At 38.5% G+C, this 17,888-nt stretch overlaps 1 protein-coding gene across 3 annotated transcripts in view; it reads left to right on the top strand.

Moving 5' to 3' along the window:
* Positions 1–483: 483 nt before the first annotated feature.
* The window catches only part of rabgap1l (RAB GTPase activating protein 1-like), an 85,253-nt gene continuing 67,848 nt past the window's right edge, over positions 484–17,888 (top strand). The window contains exons 1-11 of one of the 3 annotated variants that reach the window (XM_026345172.1): positions 484–577; positions 4,962–5,190; positions 5,458–5,605; positions 7,291–7,495; positions 8,096–8,270; positions 8,562–8,719; positions 9,191–9,301; positions 10,526–10,592; positions 10,846–10,948; positions 12,938–13,104; positions 15,526–15,655. In XM_026345172.1, coding sequence (XP_026200957.1) covers positions 5,053–5,190; positions 5,458–5,605; positions 7,291–7,495; positions 8,096–8,270; positions 8,562–8,719; positions 9,191–9,301; positions 10,526–10,592; positions 10,846–10,948; positions 12,938–13,104; positions 15,526–15,655 — 1,402 coding nt within the window. In that variant the 5' untranslated portion in view covers positions 484–577; positions 4,962–5,052. Of the gene's footprint in view, positions 578–611; positions 817–4,961; positions 5,191–5,457; positions 5,606–7,290; positions 7,496–8,095; positions 8,271–8,561; positions 8,720–9,190; positions 9,302–10,525; positions 10,593–10,845; positions 10,955–12,937; positions 13,105–15,525; positions 15,656–17,888 lie in introns of those variants that run through there. The other 2 variants (XM_026345170.1, XM_026345171.1) reach the window with 2 other exon arrangements.

The raw sequence follows: 17,888 nt of genomic DNA, 5'->3' as shown, positions 1-17,888 counted from the left end.
ACCCCCTGTGTGACTGATTTTTCATTTTCATGTCACACAAACTGCATATTGTATGTATGTTTACAGGAAAATAAAAACTACAAGGGCATTTTTTAAAGACTCCTTAGTGCCTAAAATATTTGGGTTCTTTTGTCACATAATTGCTGTATTGTAGTGGAGAGCGAAACTAATAATAGTGTGTTTTTACAGCTAAAGAATGAGTATTAATATACTTATTATATTAAGTTGATTAAAAACACCTCAGAATTTCCTAATAGTTAGGTGACACTTCTCAGCCTCTAGTCTGTGGCCTACTTAAAAATGGTAACTTCTGTTAAACAAAGTCACAATAAAATTGTACTTTTAATAACCTACATCTTTTGTAATCACATTTACTGATGCTGAAATATTGTAGAATATTGTTGCAGCCTTTCGCTCCACTTCCTCATAATCCGGGGTACGGCGCATGCGTGGCATGATAAACTTGAAAACCGGAAGACGTAGCAGAAAACTCCCGAGTGATTCATCTTTACACCCAAACGATCTTCGCTGCTACTCCTGTGACAGCTAGCGAGCAACTCTTGAACGCCCCGAACAAGTAAGTAACGATGACAGCGCTGTTATCAAAACCTATGCTCGTTTTAGTGTCGCGTTTACGTGCAGCGAGAAAGGGAAATTGGTTTTCTTTCTTTCCTCCTGTCATTTTCCTCCGGAGCCGGGCGGGGTGTTGCTAAGTGAGGCTGCTCCTCCAAGAGTGCACCAACTGTTTTGGACTTCGAGCTGGTTAGCGTTAGCCGAACTTAGCGTTAGCTCGCAGGTTTAGCCGCACACAACCAGGTACTTCCTGTTTAGCCTGCATTCACCTGTCATGACAGCTAGCTACTCGTCCACAGGGCTGCTTGTCATCAGCCATTCCCATTATGAACGCTGTAGTAACTGTACATGTTAACTTCGCTTGTCGCTAGCTGATTTCTGCCTTGCTCGTCTCTGTGTATGTGTGCGTTGTTTGCATTAGCTGTGGTGAGGGGAGGCTGTCCGCTTAACAAATCTTATGTTTGTTTTATGTGTGCTTTCTGACAGGACTGCTGCCAATTTTATTTAACTTACCAAATTTCAAAGGAAGCTGCCATGCAGAACTAGCCTGCTACTTATGTTTTGCATTGAGAGACTGTGATGTGCTCTGTCAAGGCCTTTAGACACCAATGAGAGCAAAAATAACATGTTAATGCAATTGATGAAATTACACAATGTTTATTCAACTGTGGTTTGAGAAATCCACGTTTTACAACCACTGACAACTGGCTCATCAGCTGGGGATCATCAACATTTGAATGCTAAAGACCATTAGGTGACACATCAGGTGTAATTGATCCATTTAAATTGTATTAATGTGTAGTTTAGAAAGAGCAATTTTTCACCCAGGTGAGTTTTATTTGACTGCAGGCCTTACAGCTATGTATTAGGAAATGTGTTCTCACCGAAACATTGTTGTGATCTTACTCATTGCATCACAGCATTTATTCCCCTGTCTTTAGATAAGCTCCAGGGTTTGTCTGTGGAAGACATCATGTCTCCATTCTAGAGTAGGTCTCTGTTCAACTAAACAGGAGATTAGTGACTTACAATCCACAAAGCATAAGTGAAATAATGATATCAACAAACATATTCTTGTGTTGTTTTCCTTGACTTTGGATAATATGTCACAATATACATGGTGCTTTTAGAACAAGACAGATATTGCATATTGCAATGCTTAATATTTTAAAAACAGAGCGTGATATTATATCTTATGTGATAATTGCAGCACAGTGGGGTCCCTGATGTACAGCACTGCATGAAAACAACAGGGGTGCATTTGGTTCCATGCTGTTCTTCCTTATCTCTTGATGCAGAGATGTAATGATGCAATGAAAATGATCTAAATAATTTATAAAAATGCCATAACAGTGTATTATTACTGTTAAAAATTAGATGTTTGGAGATGTGACATTGGGCCCTTTTTTGTCATTGTGAATGGACCTGGAGAAATGGTCCCTCTATGCATGATTATTGGACAGTGGCTGCATGAACAAGCAGTAATACATAAGTCTAGGTGATTCTGTAGTGTTGGCACTGAACCACAGCACCTTTTTGTTGTGAGTCTTGATAGAAAGGTGTTGTCTTTAACATGCCACCCATCTCCTTTAACAAATATTATACAGTGAGCCAGCAAACAAACAAGTATAGCTGGAATAATTATCTGGAATAATTAGCCAAGATGCTGACTCTGTCGCTGCTTTGTTGTGTGGTGTGTTAATACAGGACTATTGCACGTTGAAACGGTGTACTTTATTCATGCTGGTGGTCATACCATAAACAGACAAAACAGCTGATAACATATATTTGACTATGAAAATAACTTTTGGCTGCAGTTTTATACATAACAGCAAGTGATTCAGTGTCAGGTGCTAGGTGTGACTGGAAGCAGGACAGTCTGTGTGTGTGTTCACAACAGAGTTGTTAGGTTTCAGTCCCAGTTACAAAGAAGCCTGAACTTCTTCTCTGAGACTGTGTCGAGTCACTTGACTCTGTCTTGTTCAGATTGTCTAGATTGGCTGGGGTTTCCTGTAACATGATGTGTGATGGGTTATTTTGCACAAAAGGGGGTTCCAGGAACATCACTGAGTACAAAGAAATGAACTCCAAACCCTGACAGTGCTAATGTCACACCAGTATTGAATTACACATCTAGATGCCAAAGAAACCATTGTCAGTAATTAGTCTTACCAGCAGGTACAGAATCAGAAAATGGCCAAGCTTGACAACTGCATATAAATGATGATTTTACAGTCTTAAGGAGTCATTGTAATCAGACCCAACCTAACCCAGTGGCTTTATTATGGTTGTGTACCCATTCAACAGGTTTGCCATGTTGCAATGACAGGTCTGTTCAGTACTTATGACCAATAATCACTTTGTTGTATGGGAGGCAGAAAAGCTGCTGTCAGCAGTTTCAGATTTGCCGGCCGCAGCTGTAGTCTTCACGTCAAGGTCATTGGGGTCCATCACTTACAACATAGTCATAACCTTGTCCATCCATAAAGTGTATTCCTCTGAGTTTATTCCTCTTAGGGTCATGACAGAGATTACAGTATTCACGTGTGCCTGTTAATTCTATTGTCTCTTTAATAGAACAGTAGGGCAAGTCCCATAGAAACAAACACCCATCCTGATGTACACCTCAACAGACTGCACAGCAACCAGTGCTGCTTGGTGTTGTGCAGACTGTCTACACCAGTGGCCATTCACAGTTCTATAAAGGCAGTGGTTGGATAGCAACGCTGCCAACTGGGAGTGCACTGGAGGAGAGGACTGGTAATGACGGGGTGCAAATTCGCTGCCATGTTTTCAGTTTGAGTTACAGCCAAAGAGGAAGAAATTTTCCAGCCACCCAAGAGCAGCAAAAGTTGTTGTACTCTATGTGAATTTACTGTATTTGGATAGAAAATATCTCAACTCTAAATTACATAATTGCTGAGGGTACCCTGGCAATGTGTGTCCTTTTTGTTTGGATTCATTCTCATAGCAGCTTAAGAATTAGAATTAGTATAAGTGTACACGTTCTGCTTCATGCTGTGCTCTGTGTAATTTAATACATTTGATTAGAGCACATGACCCTGTTGCCTTCCGTATGTATGTTTGTGTGCACACGCAAATGTGTAGATGAATATAATTTACTTGTGTTAAGCCGGTCTGAATGCCTTTTCTGTGCATTTTATCACATTGCCCTGTATGAATGAATGTTCCTTTCATTCGCTATGTTCCTGACTTTGTGTGTTGGCTATTTGTGTCTGTGAGCGAGCACACACGCCTCCATGGCATCATCATATATGATGCAAAACTCAAGCTGCCTAGGCAGTACAACATTTACACACAATGTGACTTTCACTACCTTGTTGGCCAATAAACAATAATTTTGAAATGCATAATAATTATAGAAGCTGCCACTTCCACAAGGAAGGAGTAAAGCTGGAATTCCTTATAGTTTGTAATTTTGGACATTATGCTACACAAAATAAATAAATCAATCAAATACCAAAGTACGGTAATTGCAGATTCGTTTGTTGAGAACATTTGTGTTGTGTTTCAGTATGTGAAAGCTGAAAGTGGTAAATACCTCAAGTTTCACTTAATTGCTGCTGATTTCTTGCTAATTGAGGCATTTCTTTCTTAATACTACACGTTATAGCACTTATTATATGTTAAAAAAGCAATGATTGTTTTCTTTATCTGAGCTTGCTTACAGTCAACAAGCTTTGCCTGAAAACGTTTATTTGCAGTGTAGTCCAGCTCCCAGCAAATGTAATGAGCCAGTTGTATGTAACATGCAGAGACAATGGGTTGTGCCATTAACGACTATGTCAGTTCTTGTTTTTTGTTGCTAGTAAACAAACATGAAATGAAACTTAGTGAAACTGCAGTTGCTGTAGTACTATGCCAACATTTTTACACTCCTGTTGTTACAACACTACACATCACATCATTTGCTCATTTAAAGTTCATAAAAATCTCTATCAAGCTTTTTGAAAACAGAACCACCCAAATGATGGACCCTCATTGAGCCCATTTGGCTGCTAGCTCGGCCTGTCAGAGACTGCGGCATACTTCATCAGGTGGAAACCTAATCACACCCTAAACACGCAAAATAACTGTAGGAATTGTGCAGCAGATTCGAGGTTAGGTTTACAAAATTGTCTTTACTTATGGGCAGGTATCATCAACTCAAAGATGACAGGGTGCTTTGGTTTTTCTTGGCCCAGACTTGCAGCCTAAAAACGTTGCTTGGCCAGTATCTTTGGTGTGTCTATGTACTAAAGAATAACAAAATACCTGCACATACTGTTGACTTATGTCTATGACTTTTGAAAATCCTTAAACGGTTCACTGGACTATTGGGAGGAAGAAACACCTCAGTTTAACGCTGCTCCTTTTGTTGCATGCAGGCTGCCTTTCTGCACAGCTGGGTGAAAAGGAGAGGGAAGGGGAGAGCTTTATCCTGGTCTCCCCAGCTGGTCCTGAGTAAACCAGCCAGCCATGGATGACCGCTCCTCGCTGGGAAAAGTCAGCAGCTCTACTGAGTCTGTAGCCACCGTCGCCAGTGAGGAGTTTGTTCTGGTACAGCCCAGTGCTGCTGGGTCACCACAGGGCTCAGAGGGCAAACCAAGACTCAAGGTCAGAACCACACATGTACACACTTTTATAATTTTGTGGTGCGATGTGATTCATTCATTCATTCCCTAAAAGCATACAAGCATCCAATAAAAATTTGTAGTCACAAACCTTTAAACACCGCTCCCCCCTTGGCAGCATTGACTCAGGACAGGAAGCTCCACTCTGTCTTCATCTAACTTAATGTATCCTTTTCCTCACCATGTTTTACCTCCCCGTGTTTGTCTTTGCCCCCCTGTCCTCTGTGTTTCCCCTTTTCCTCTCTCTTAGATGTCTTGGAATGGTAGTGAACAGCTGGAGAAAGCAATGGAGGAGGTGTTGGATGATGACGATGAGGTGAAGGTGGAGAAGAGCAGTGTGGAAAAAATGGAGAAACACAAGGACCCAGTGAGTCAAGTCGTAGAACCCCCATCTCCAGGTACGAACTTTGAAATATAAGAATCCGTATTCAGTCATTGTATTTAAGCGCAAACGTACATACTGTTTTCAGGTGGCAAACAATTTGTTACTGCCAAAAAGCTAATTTCATTTTGAGCATTACTGTTTCAGTATCATGTATCAATGTATCATAAACATTGCATCTGAAAATGTCTCTGATCCTGTTGTCATTTAACTTGTTAGACTGCCACTATGACGTCATCCTTTTGTAAATTTGAGTGAGCTTGATATATGTACTATTGTGATGGATCAGTTAAGGCACGACTGGAATGAAAAACACTCATTATCTCGATGGTGGTACATTTTCTTATGGTTTATTTGCACACTTGTTATGTACATTTGGAATATGGGTTTCAGAGAAAGATATGCAAATGTCATAGCTGCACATATTTCTCTTATTTCACTGTAGTTTATGGAAAGAACCTGTGGCTGTAGCTGTGCCATGAATATCAACTCTTTGACATTGGCCTAACTACTCTGCGTATCAGCAAGGACAGGTTGGACCAGACAGCTAAACAAACATCAGTTTAAAAACAGTACTTTAGAATGGTTGATGTAAAGTAAAAGGCAGGGGTGCAACTGTCTGGCTTAGAATGAAGACTGAATAATTATCAATCACATTAATTATATTCAATCATTAATTATATTCAATCTTTTTTAGATTCTGTTTTGGCAAACTTTAGTGATACATTAGGGCAATGCTTACATTTAATTTTCTTTTCTATCCCTGTTATAGTTGAGGTTTTGAATTGAGTATGACATATCTAACCCCCCGACTGCTGTACACTAAAAACAAATTTCCCTTTCTGTGACTTAAATCCACTTTCATTTGAGAAACCAGAAGTCTCAGCTCTTCAAACACTGCAGCATGAGAGAAGAGGAGGGGAAATCTACTGAAACGTACCCTGTGTATATTTTTGGATGATGTGGGCGTGTATTAAGCCCTTTTGATAAAGCTCTTCACTTTCAGGTGAAATGAAACAGGTAGTGATACCATGTGTCACAGAGGAAGGAAGTGCATGCTAGCTTGCATGCTAGTTCACACTGTTGCCAATAATGGCATTTGTAGCACAGCACACTGCAAAAAATCAAGGTAGGTTCAAATGTTTGGATTCATCTAGATTTTTATAAGCTTACTTTGTGGTGTAACAACAGGTCTGGATGGTCAGTCTGCTGACGAATGACTTTGGATGTTTGAGGATAGTAACTTCATATAGTTATGCCTTGAGGCAGTTCAGTGAACTCCACAAAAAAAGTTTTCTGTTAAAAACAGAAAATTATGCAAAAGGATTACTTTATATATATTATTTTTCATGTCCACCATGGTTCTAGTGTTGCTGTGGTGCTGCACAACTGCAGAGTAAGCAAAGAGGAAATGGTTAGCATGGCAGTGGAAGTCCAGCAGCTGCTGTCATTGTTCTACTTCCTGTTTGTGTGTGTGAAAACCCATGTCAAAGGTCATTCCAGATAAGACTCCCACCGTCCATTTCTAGTTGTCTCTTGTCTTTTCTATTTCTTGTTGGCTGTATTTTTGTGGTTTTGTCATCTGTTTCTCTTTCTTTTAATACACCTACGTGACAGGCGAACATTTAGCACAGAAATCAGACAGGAGCTCCCAGGAACACACTTCAGCTCTAACAATATCAAAACTTAATTTGTCCACAGACTCATGTCCCGCACCATCCAGCCCCATGGCCCTGGAGGAGGACAGTGTGCAGTTCAACAAACTTTCATACCTGGGTTGCACCTGGGTCAAAGCCCCTCGCAGTGAAGCAGAGGCACAGAAAGCTATGGCCACCCTGCGAGCTGAAAGTGCCATCCCTATTCCTATCACCCTGCATGTCCCATGTGGTCCAGATGGATCTGTCAGGTGAGCCACACAAATAATACAGATTGTGTGTATGAGGGAGAGAAAGGGAGAGTTGAGTTCTGGACCAAATTAATAGTCCAACAAATAGAAAGTAGGTGAGTTGATTGAAAATGCTAGTTTAAATGATTAATACAACTGCAGATTAATAAATAAGAATAAAGAAACTCAACCGTAGATTGCAGGCAGTTGAGAAACATATTTGAAATGTACTGAGTCATAAAGTGAAAAGGGAACATAAGATACATAAACAAAAGAGGAAATAAGTTTTTTTTTGTTTGTTTTTTGTTTTGTTTTTGTTTTGTTTTATATGTGGACATGTCTACGTACATGTTTGCTGTAACTTTTGATAGAAACTCAGTAAAAAATATAATTGAATGCTGTTTATTCACATTGACAGTTATTATCTTGAGCTGAAGAAATTTATTAGTATTTGTTGACAATGTACACCATATTGGAAATTTTGAAGCTTAAAATATACTTAAATCACATTTAACTACACATTTAAATAATTAAAATAATGCCTTTGATCTACCTTTTAACCCGTAGTATGACGGGACCAAACAATACTTTTCTCTTGTAATTTAAAATAACTTTTCCCAGGATTGTGGACCAGGCTTCAGGTACAGAGATTGCCTCGTTTCCCATCTACAAGGTGTTGTTCTGCGCTCGTGGATGTGAGGGCTCAGTGGAAAGTGACTGTTTCTCCTTCACTGAGAGTTACAGAAGTTCTGAGGACTTCCAGATTCACGTGTTCTCCTGTCACATTAAAGAAGCTGTAAGTTACCTTTGTATAATTGTTGCAGTTTGATGTGGTTTTTATCACACAGTGAATGGAGCACTTGACTAACTACTGTCTTGTGAGTACTGACACTAATAAACCAGCTGAGGGCACTGTTCCCTTTTATAAGCCGATTCTGCTCTTATTATTACTGCCTTTATTTGTCATGGCCACTTAATTATTTTGCTTATATTAATTGTATTTACATTTAATTTAGCTTATGCTCATTCTTAAATTCATCTTTTATTCATCATCTTTTTTTTTTTTTTTCCATTCCCTTCCATCCAGGTTAGTCGCATCTTGTACAGTTTCTCCACAGCCTTTCGGCGTTCTTCGAGGCCGGCAGACATCCGGGACACAGCACTGTGCAGTCCCCCTGACAGCGATCTCTACACCTTCACTGTCTCACTTGAGATCAAAGAGGATGATGGCAAGGGCAACTACAGGTACATGGTCCAAACATACACATGCAGAAGTTACAAGAGAACCTGCATCTTTATGCACTTATTAAATGATAAGTTTTTATAATAAATTTGTACCTTGTGAATTACACACATTATTTGTTGCAAAACCATTTTATGCCTGTTATTGTTCACATGTAGAGAGTATTTTTGGGAGTTTTTAATTTTCTTAGCTGTTATCTAATCTATATTAAAATGCCTAAAAAGCTGAAAGCACGTCAGATGTTTAGGTTATACAGTAAAATATACTCATAACATACTTTATCAATTACTGGGTTAGTCATGCTACGGTTATTTTGTATTTTATTTGAATTTTTTCAGTGAAGATCTATAAAAAATGCATCAGTGACATAGCATTTGTTGTACTGTGAAGTTAAAAACCATCACAGTACAGCAATTAACAAATCAACGTGGAATTATAATTTCCTTATAACAATATGTCTTTCCCCTCCACAGTCCAGTTCCGAAGGACAGAGATAAGTTCTACTTCAAGCTGCGGCAGGGCGTGCAGAAGAAGGTTGTGGTTTCAGTTCAGCAAATGTGCAACAAGGAGCTGGTCATTGAGAGGTGCGATCAATGTAAAAAGCATGCATGGGGTTGTTGCTACAATGACAGTGCACAAACTCAGTGGTTAAAATACTAAATGACTATTATAATTGTCAGGATGTTTGTCTAAGAAAAATAACTTCCTTCAAACCTATTTTATATCTGTGTTTACATGCTCTGGCAACATGCAGCATAGGATCACTGAAAACTAGGTCAACTTTATCAGTCCCACTTTTTATCCTCACCTCCTATTGGTATGAGAGGGAGAAAAAACATCTGCCCTCTTCTTTGTTTTTGTCACATTGGAAGCTCAGATGATAGTATGATACATAGATGATGGTACCTGGTTCTGTTTAATTGCTTTTTAAAATATTATGTGGTTTTGCATTATGTTCTGTCAGGATGCAGTACATGATGTTCTATATGTGCCATGGAGCAGCTGAACGAATTGATCTTACCTGAAAGTGTTTCTACTTATGCTTACTAATCCTATTTAATCTTACTCTGACCCCTGAAAATCAGTTTCAGTTTGCGGGGTTCGTGCAGGGGTTAACTGTAAATGTATTCTTATGTAATACATTTCGGAAACTGGGAGATTCCTCTTTTGGCCACTTGATGGCATCACCAACCTAAAGCTGAAGGCACTTTACTAACCCAAGTCATTAATGTTCGATTGGTATGATGAAATGGAAGCAAAATTGTGTGGAGGGGTTTCATAGATTTACTGCTGAAGGAACAGACAGTTTTATTCCTTAAAGAATGTGATACTGAGACCCAGGAAACTGCAGCAACACTGTAGTTTGTCCGTTCTATTGGATTTTTTGAAAACTTTTTTTATTCTTGTTTTTTTATCTTTCTGTGACAGTGCTGACCTTTCCTGTGTTTATTTTTTTTTTTTATCACCCTGAAGGTGCTTAGAAATGCCAGGCTCGATGCATTGAGCTACACTGGTTATCATGATGATTTTTAATTTTAGCCAAGATGATCAGTTTATGACTTAAAGGGACCAAGGCTTATTCCTCACTCTCTGTGTGTTCTGAGTTTCAGATTAATGTCTGAAATGCTCACAAGATTATAATGCACAGACTGCACAGATCAGTGGTCTGATCAGTTGAGGTTTTTACATATTCAAGGTTCCTCTCCCTTTCTAATTGAGCTCTCTCTACTGGTGTGTGCCGACTGTAATTCTGCAGTGGAATTAGTGATTATTGATATGTGATTGTTCCTACTGTGTCTTCCCTCTAGGTGTTTTGGGATGCTGCTGAGTCCAGGACAAAAGGTCTGCAACAGTGACATGCACTTACTAGAGATGGTGAGCAGAACCCAGGTTTAGCGATTGTGTTGGTTGGATACAGTTTACCGTATGTAATGATAGTTTGAGAGTTATCTATGGAATTGAATTACTCAGATAGGGTTGAATTAGCATATTTAGGTATGTGTACACTCATTAATTCTCACAAACTGTACTGTTTTGTATGTATTCATGTATTTAGTTGTGTCATGTGGTTTACAATGTACATCAACATTATTACAAGAACACAAGTGATGGATTGATTCTTATGCAGGAGTCAATGGGGAAGAGCTCTGATGGAAAGGCCTATGTTATTACTGGAACATGGAACCCCAACATTTCGACATTTCAGCCGCTGAATGAGGACACACCTAAAGGTAAGGGTGAGTTATTTTTCCCTTTCTGTGTGAGGTCACATTTTACAGTATTATATTCAGAACAGCTTTTATATACTGAAAGTCAGCATTTGTTCAAACCCCATTTCAGAATAGTTGGGATTATTTTCTAAAATGTAACAAAAACTAAAATCAGTTTAGTTTATTTGTCAAAAATACAAAGAAAAGGTTATACTTGTGATTGTATTATGATTTTAGATTTTATGAAAGTGTATCATGTACATACAAAGGTTTTGTTTACCAACATTAACATAAATAACAATGTTGGAATTAATCCTCAGCCATCTGACTCTTACAGTCCAATGTAACAACACAAGTTATTCTTTAACAGTTTTCATAAAATTTGTTAAAATAAAAATCTGGATAGTGATATATCTCAATTTATTTATTGGCATTTATTTTATCTTATGATATGTGGTACATTTCTGCCAATACCACGTTTTGCCAGATTGCCTGTCGTGTAAACAATTAGACTGTTTTGTAAGATAATATCTTAGCTTCCATGCATTTTGAACCCATCATTGCTTATTTACTGGTTATTCCCACACACGTGAACTATGAATTATTTTCATACTGTATTGTCACAAATGTGGCGTGGGACTGAGCAAAGCCTTTGCATTATTCTGTGCTTTCAATAAAGCTTGGATGTGTTAATTGCCTTGTCTATTTTCTAGCATAGCATATAGTTTCTTACGCGGCCTTCTGACCCATTGCTTGTCAAAGCTTGGCATGTTTTCACACATGGATGTGTGAACACAGTGCATCAAACAGCAAAGTTTCCTGCAGTCCTGCTATAAATTTATTGAACAATTTGCTGTTTTTATTGGCTCGTTTTGCACCATGAGGTTCCTCAACATGGGGTTCATCTATAGGGTTTTAACTGTTTTCTGAATGCTAACATCTAGAACCTAAATTGAACAGAAACATAAAATTAAATTTTAATGAATTAGATACACAAAAGTTACATAGTTTAGATCTACGTCAACTGCATGTGTGTTCTTAAATCAGGGTGCTCTGATAAACATATTGTTGTTAAATTGCTTAATTTATCATTGTTTATCTGTGATGAAACAATTTCACTGTCTTAATAAAAAGGGCATTATTTATGTATTGTCACTGTATCCCACGGAGTGCATCTAGGTGAAGAGCTTGCCTCAAAAAATCCATCACAGATAACAAATTACACAACTTGGCAAGTTGCTGACTCAATGACTCTGAGAGTTTGACTTGAAGGAGGATGGCAATTCTGTCAAAGCAGTTGATATTATGGGAGTCAGGGGATGTAAAGCACAACTAACTTTAACACACACAGACAAAAAGAGTGTGAATTAAATCTGCACAGTTTCTTATAAGAATTCATGGGGTTCCATGTTCTGAATGTTCTCTTATATCCTTTATAGTTAATTATAATTCCTAAAGTGACATGATGCTACAGTTATTTATGCAGGTTAAACCAAAAAACATATGTTTTCCTGCAGAGTTAGAGCAGTTCATTATTTACTTCTCAGAAACATTTCCCTAAACTAGTATTTTCTGCTTGACATTTCCATAATTAGAATTATAGTAAGATCCTGGTACTTATTTTAGGTCTTACTGTACCACACGCTGATTAAAATGACAAAACATTGTGAAAACATCATTGTGAAATAACTTCTCTGGCTGTTCATTCTGTTTTTCCATTTGTTTATTCTGCTTTTATAATTAGACTGTCCCCAACAGAAGCAGTGGTAATGTGTTGTTTCAGTCTCATACAGTATCTCTTTGTTGAGATACTTTAAGTTGGTTAAGCTTCGGGTGATTGTCAAGCAGGATAAATATTTGTATCCCAGGATACCAGATGTAAATTCAAGATTATTATCAGCATAGAAAATGGGTAAATGGACTTTACTGATTGAAATCAGCATTCCCTTTTACATACTGGAGGCTCATACTGCCAAATTAACCTTGCCTTTTCTCCCTGATCTGTTCCAGATAAGCAAGTCTACATGACAGTGGCAGTGGATCTGGTGGTGACTGAAGTGGTGGAACCAGTTCGCTTCCTTTTGGAATCACTTGCCAGGGTTTATCCATCGAATGAACGCTTTTGGTACTTCAGCCGCAAGACCTTCACTGAGACCTTTTACCTCAAACTCAGACAGGTATCTCAACACCTTACAGTTCTGCACACATATCCCACTTTGCACATACATACCTACCAATTAGAGAGTTTCTTTAATATCTGGTTGCTCCTTGTCAGTTGTGAGACACTGGATAGTTGAAAGCTTTTGAACCATTTAGCAATTAGGAGGTGAGTTTCTGGTTGGTTATTTGGTTCTCAGAATAGTTCCGTTACTATTGTCAGTTACTAAAGTTGTATACATTATACCCAGTGTCTGTGTTGATGTATGTCTCAAAGTGTTTCCTCTACTTATTCTTTTTCTTTCCCTTATTGTCAAACTGGTGTTACTACTCTCTCCCCCTGCAATAAGAATATATATCTCCTGTAAGGATATATATTACTTAGTTTTCAGATAAGTCAAATATTAACAGCAAGTAAACTGCTCAGTGTCTTTTACCTTTATGTTATAAACAATATCTTACCTTTAGTTTGTAGTAGGAGACATCATACACCCTGAAAATTTTGTCCCTTTAAGTTTCCTCTTTGAGATTTGCATAATTAATAATGCTGACAGAGTGAATGAGAGAGTGAAGAATACACATTACTGTACATCGCAACAGCACAAGGACCCATAGCCAGAGCAATTGCTGCAGTGCTTAAAGAAATACAGTTAAACTGTAAGCTTCTTCTCCCCTGTTAAAAAGCAGATCTTCTTTAGTGGGCCGTAGGGAGCTGGCAAAGCAGTGGAGTGTGGGGAAGCTTTGGATTGTAGGGAGCTAATAAGAGGCTCTGTCTCATTATTGGCGTGTGGGTAATTAACAGCGGCGGTCTGACTCGTCCGCCTGATTGCTTCTCTAGTTATCGCCTCAGTAAATGGAAGAGTGTTGGACTGGTGCTGTGGTTAAGAGCTAATTAAAAGATAATATTGTGTGGAGGTTTTTGTGGAAGATAACAATCAGAGGTGAGACACACACATGTACAATATGTACTGTAGTCCTATTGTGTTAAATTGCCACATTATCTATTAGGTACCAGGTACTGATTGTCTGTGATAAATTCTTAATATATGTTGTCTGTCAAGTCCGAGTTGATTTTAGGATAGAATCCTGTCAAGTTCTAGTCAAGACCAGATTTAGGGTACGGCAAGAAAAATGTTTCATAAGCTTCTAAAAGACTGTCTGTATGTAGATATAACATATACTCAGGAGCTCATCCCTCAAACATGAGTAATTATTACTAAATTTGAGCCTCACAGGGAACTCCCTAATTTTTTTTTGCAAATGAAAAAAAATTAAAAAACAAAATATTAATTTCCATCAATTGGTATGTGTTTGACAACAAGTTGCTTTGTAAAAGATAAATAGTTAAATACTTTCTCTAAACTTTTAACATCCTGTTTTGTGTGATAAAATGTGTTAATCTCACAAAAAACATTTATCAAAGAGAGCTAGCATTTCATCATGCATCAATAAGATGATGGATCACTCTCTCTTCCCTCGTCTTTCTTTTTCTTACTTATATAACCTCAGGATGTGAGGCTAGGTTTGTGCAGCTGCCCTTTTTTGGCCCAGATTTCTGCCACCATTTTATCATAGTTAATAATTCATCCCGTAGGGTTAACAGTTCAGTGGCAGAGGCCAAAGCAAAAGTGTTACCCAACTCTCTTCAGATTTTCTCTAAAAATAGGCCAGGCTTGATATTATCTCCTAATTTGTGTTCTCATCACTGACTTGAGTTAGTCACTAGACGCCATCCGAGTGGGCAGATCAATGCCGCTCATTGATCTGTTCTACCAGGTAGAGGAAAGAGCCAACAGCACTAGAGTAATTGAATAGACCAGAAATAAATATCAGTAGCTTATGACACCCAAGGTCAAACATACTGGGGACTTTGTTCTCTTGTGCATTTCTTTTGTTTATTATGATGTATTTAAGGATTTCTATAATTGCATTAAGCAATTTTTAGAGTCTAGATTATAGATTTTCTAGATTTACTTTTTTTGACTAATCGACTATTTCTGGCTTTTTCTGTTTTATTTACTTTTTTGTAATGTAATCTGCACAGACAAAATAAAATAATGTGAGATTCCCATATACCTGTGTGAGCTTGTTAGCTGCTAGTGGCTGCCCCTAGCTTCAAACAGCTTTTCTTGTCCACTCGTGTCACTACAACTAAGTTGAAGGCCTGATTGAGGACCTGACATGTAAAGTTCTTTCAGGTCCCAGTTGATGCAAATGTTCAAAACTGCACTGCTGCAGACACTGCATGCTTCAATAGTTCTGTAGTCAATAGGACAATATTTTACTGTCAATTTCAACTTTTAGGTTTGCTAATACTCTATATTAAAATCATTACAGTATTTAGTTTTTCTTTAAGATGTCCTTTGTTGGTTATATATTTTTCCCAAAAAAATTATTTTCAATAAAGTCTGATATACATGTATGTGTGTGTGTGTGTGCAGCAGGCACCAGAGAGGGTGGGTCAGAGCGATGCTGTGTATGAGGTGGTGAGTCTTCAGAGGGAGGCAGAGAGAAATAATGAAGGAAGAGGACGACTGGCCTCTCCCACTGAGGAAGAGGAAGCTGACGAAGGTATGGCTTTATCTATTTTTCCTCCCCTGCTCTCTCTAATACAATATGTGCAATATGGACTAACAGCGCCATAGTACATAATCACTATTATGTTATAGTGCCTAATCGATCAAAAATTAAGAAAACCAACCGACCTTCAGAATGTCTTTCTCCCTCCAAATGCACACACACACACACACACACACACACACACACTCTCATGTGCCACAGCTCGATGTAATTTGTCTTCAAAATCTTGTTTGATTGAAAAATTTGACCTCACATGGTGTAGCGCCTTTCAGTGTCAGAGAAAAAGTATTTTCACTTTTGTGAACCTTCAGACGCAGAAAAAAAAAATATTGCTTCAGTAAAAGTAGTTTATTTGGGGGAATGCATGCTTTACATCCATATTTTTTCTAGTGGGCATGAACATCTCATCTGAATGAGATCAAGATATTCAGTCTGAAATGGAAGTTTACCAACACACACTATCTCAGTGTGTTTACATGGTGTGTTTGTTTGTTTGAATGTGTGAAATATGTATTCTGTCTTTTATATAACAGTATGCATATTTCAAATTGAACTTTGGAAGCAAAACAGCAGCAACATTAACAGCACCAACACTGAGACTGTTAGACTCCAGTGGTTTCCAAATATGACCTAGTTTCAGCTCGCTAATATAAACAGTACTGGCATTTCCACCTGACCACTGGCTTTGTAGTGCAGGTGTTACAGATTAGGTCTGGCCACAAATCAGACTGCATGGTTTATGATAGTGCTGTTTTGGATAAAGGTACGCATATCTCTACTCCCTTTAGCTGGTGTTGCATGTACATGGGCTTTTGCACATCCTTGTGTCATTTGAAGTCTATACGGTGGAAAACTGAACTGAGAATGTGAGCATACAAAATATATTGTAGAATCTTTTTTTGAAATTGTGACAACATCCAACATTGGAGGCTCATATTAATTTTATTGTGCTGCTTTTCTCTTTTTTTGTAAGTGTTAACATTCACTTTAAAAAAAGAAAAACTTTAAACACTTAAATGTGATGGAGAGAGAGGCAAAAATCTTCTCTGTGTCTAGATGCCAACTTACCCAAAGTCACGAGTCAGCCGTCAAGGCTGGAGCTGACGACTTTCAATGTGCACTGTGGGAGCCATTCAAAGGACTTTTTTTCTATAACACCACTCTCCTTCCCAAGAACTGAAAATTGGAGGTGCTCAGGGCCGTGGAGCTGGAGGACGGCCTCATTGTGTACAGAAATGAATACTTAGCCAGTGTTGATGCCACTGCTGTGAGCACACAAACACACATTCAATTCATGAAGGTGTTTTTTTTTTTTTTTTTGTCTTCTTGAAAACTGCATGGTGGTGGTGCAGTGGCAGCATTTGATTTTTTTTCCACGTAAGTTTCTTCTGGGTAATCAGTTTCCTTCCATAGCTCAAAGACTGTGATTAATAAGAATAGCTTAACTGGAGATTCTAAATTGCTTGTAGGTGTGAATGTGAGTCAGAATGGTTGTCCGTCTCTCTGTCAGCCATGTGATAGAATGGAGACCTGCAGAGGGGGGGTGCCCTGCCTTTCAGTCAGTTTTAACTGGGACTCGCTTCAGCTCCCCCCACAACCTTCAAGTATAAGCAGGTGTAGTTAACGGATTGATCGATGAAAGCTGTGAATGTGGAAGATTTTCCTGCAGCTGAAGATTCCCTTTTTGTTGATTTACCTTTCACAGCATGCCTTGCCTAATACAGTATGTAAAAAGGTAGAACATATTCTTACTTTGTGGGGAATTGGACCCACTTCACTGTAGACAAAACCAATCCGCTGTGGCTTGACATAAGAGAGATCCTATTTGAAAATAATCCTCCAGTGAATGCATAGCCCCTCTCTAGATTAAAAGGTAATAGTAATGGCCCTCATCTTCACAGTTTCTTTCATCACCTGGTAAATTGGCAGCAGCATTGAACTCTTGCTTCCCTACCACGTGATCTAAGCCAAGCTGAGGACAGAGGCAGCAGCTTTGTGCTGGCTCTGAATCATTTGAAAAGGCTCATCAAGCATTTATAAAGACCTGAAAAGCTCCTGCTGAAGCTGTGAAGATGTATAGGAACCTCAGTGCATTGAGCATAGTAACAGCATTTTTAGAAGAAAATACTAACTCATTATTTAATGTCAAGGCCTCAGTGGTAACGGCCCCCACTGTGTACCCCACCTAACTCAAATGAATGGGGAGCAGCGTGTGTGAAAGTCT

This window comes from Anabas testudineus, chromosome 4 (assembly GCF_900324465.2).
Source record: "Anabas testudineus chromosome 4, fAnaTes1.2, whole genome shotgun sequence".
In the NCBI taxonomy this organism is placed as follows: Eukaryota; Metazoa; Chordata; class Actinopteri; order Anabantiformes; family Anabantidae; genus Anabas; species Anabas testudineus.
Note: the sequence above shows the minus strand (reverse complement) of the source record. Positions and strands in the feature narration are given on the sequence as shown.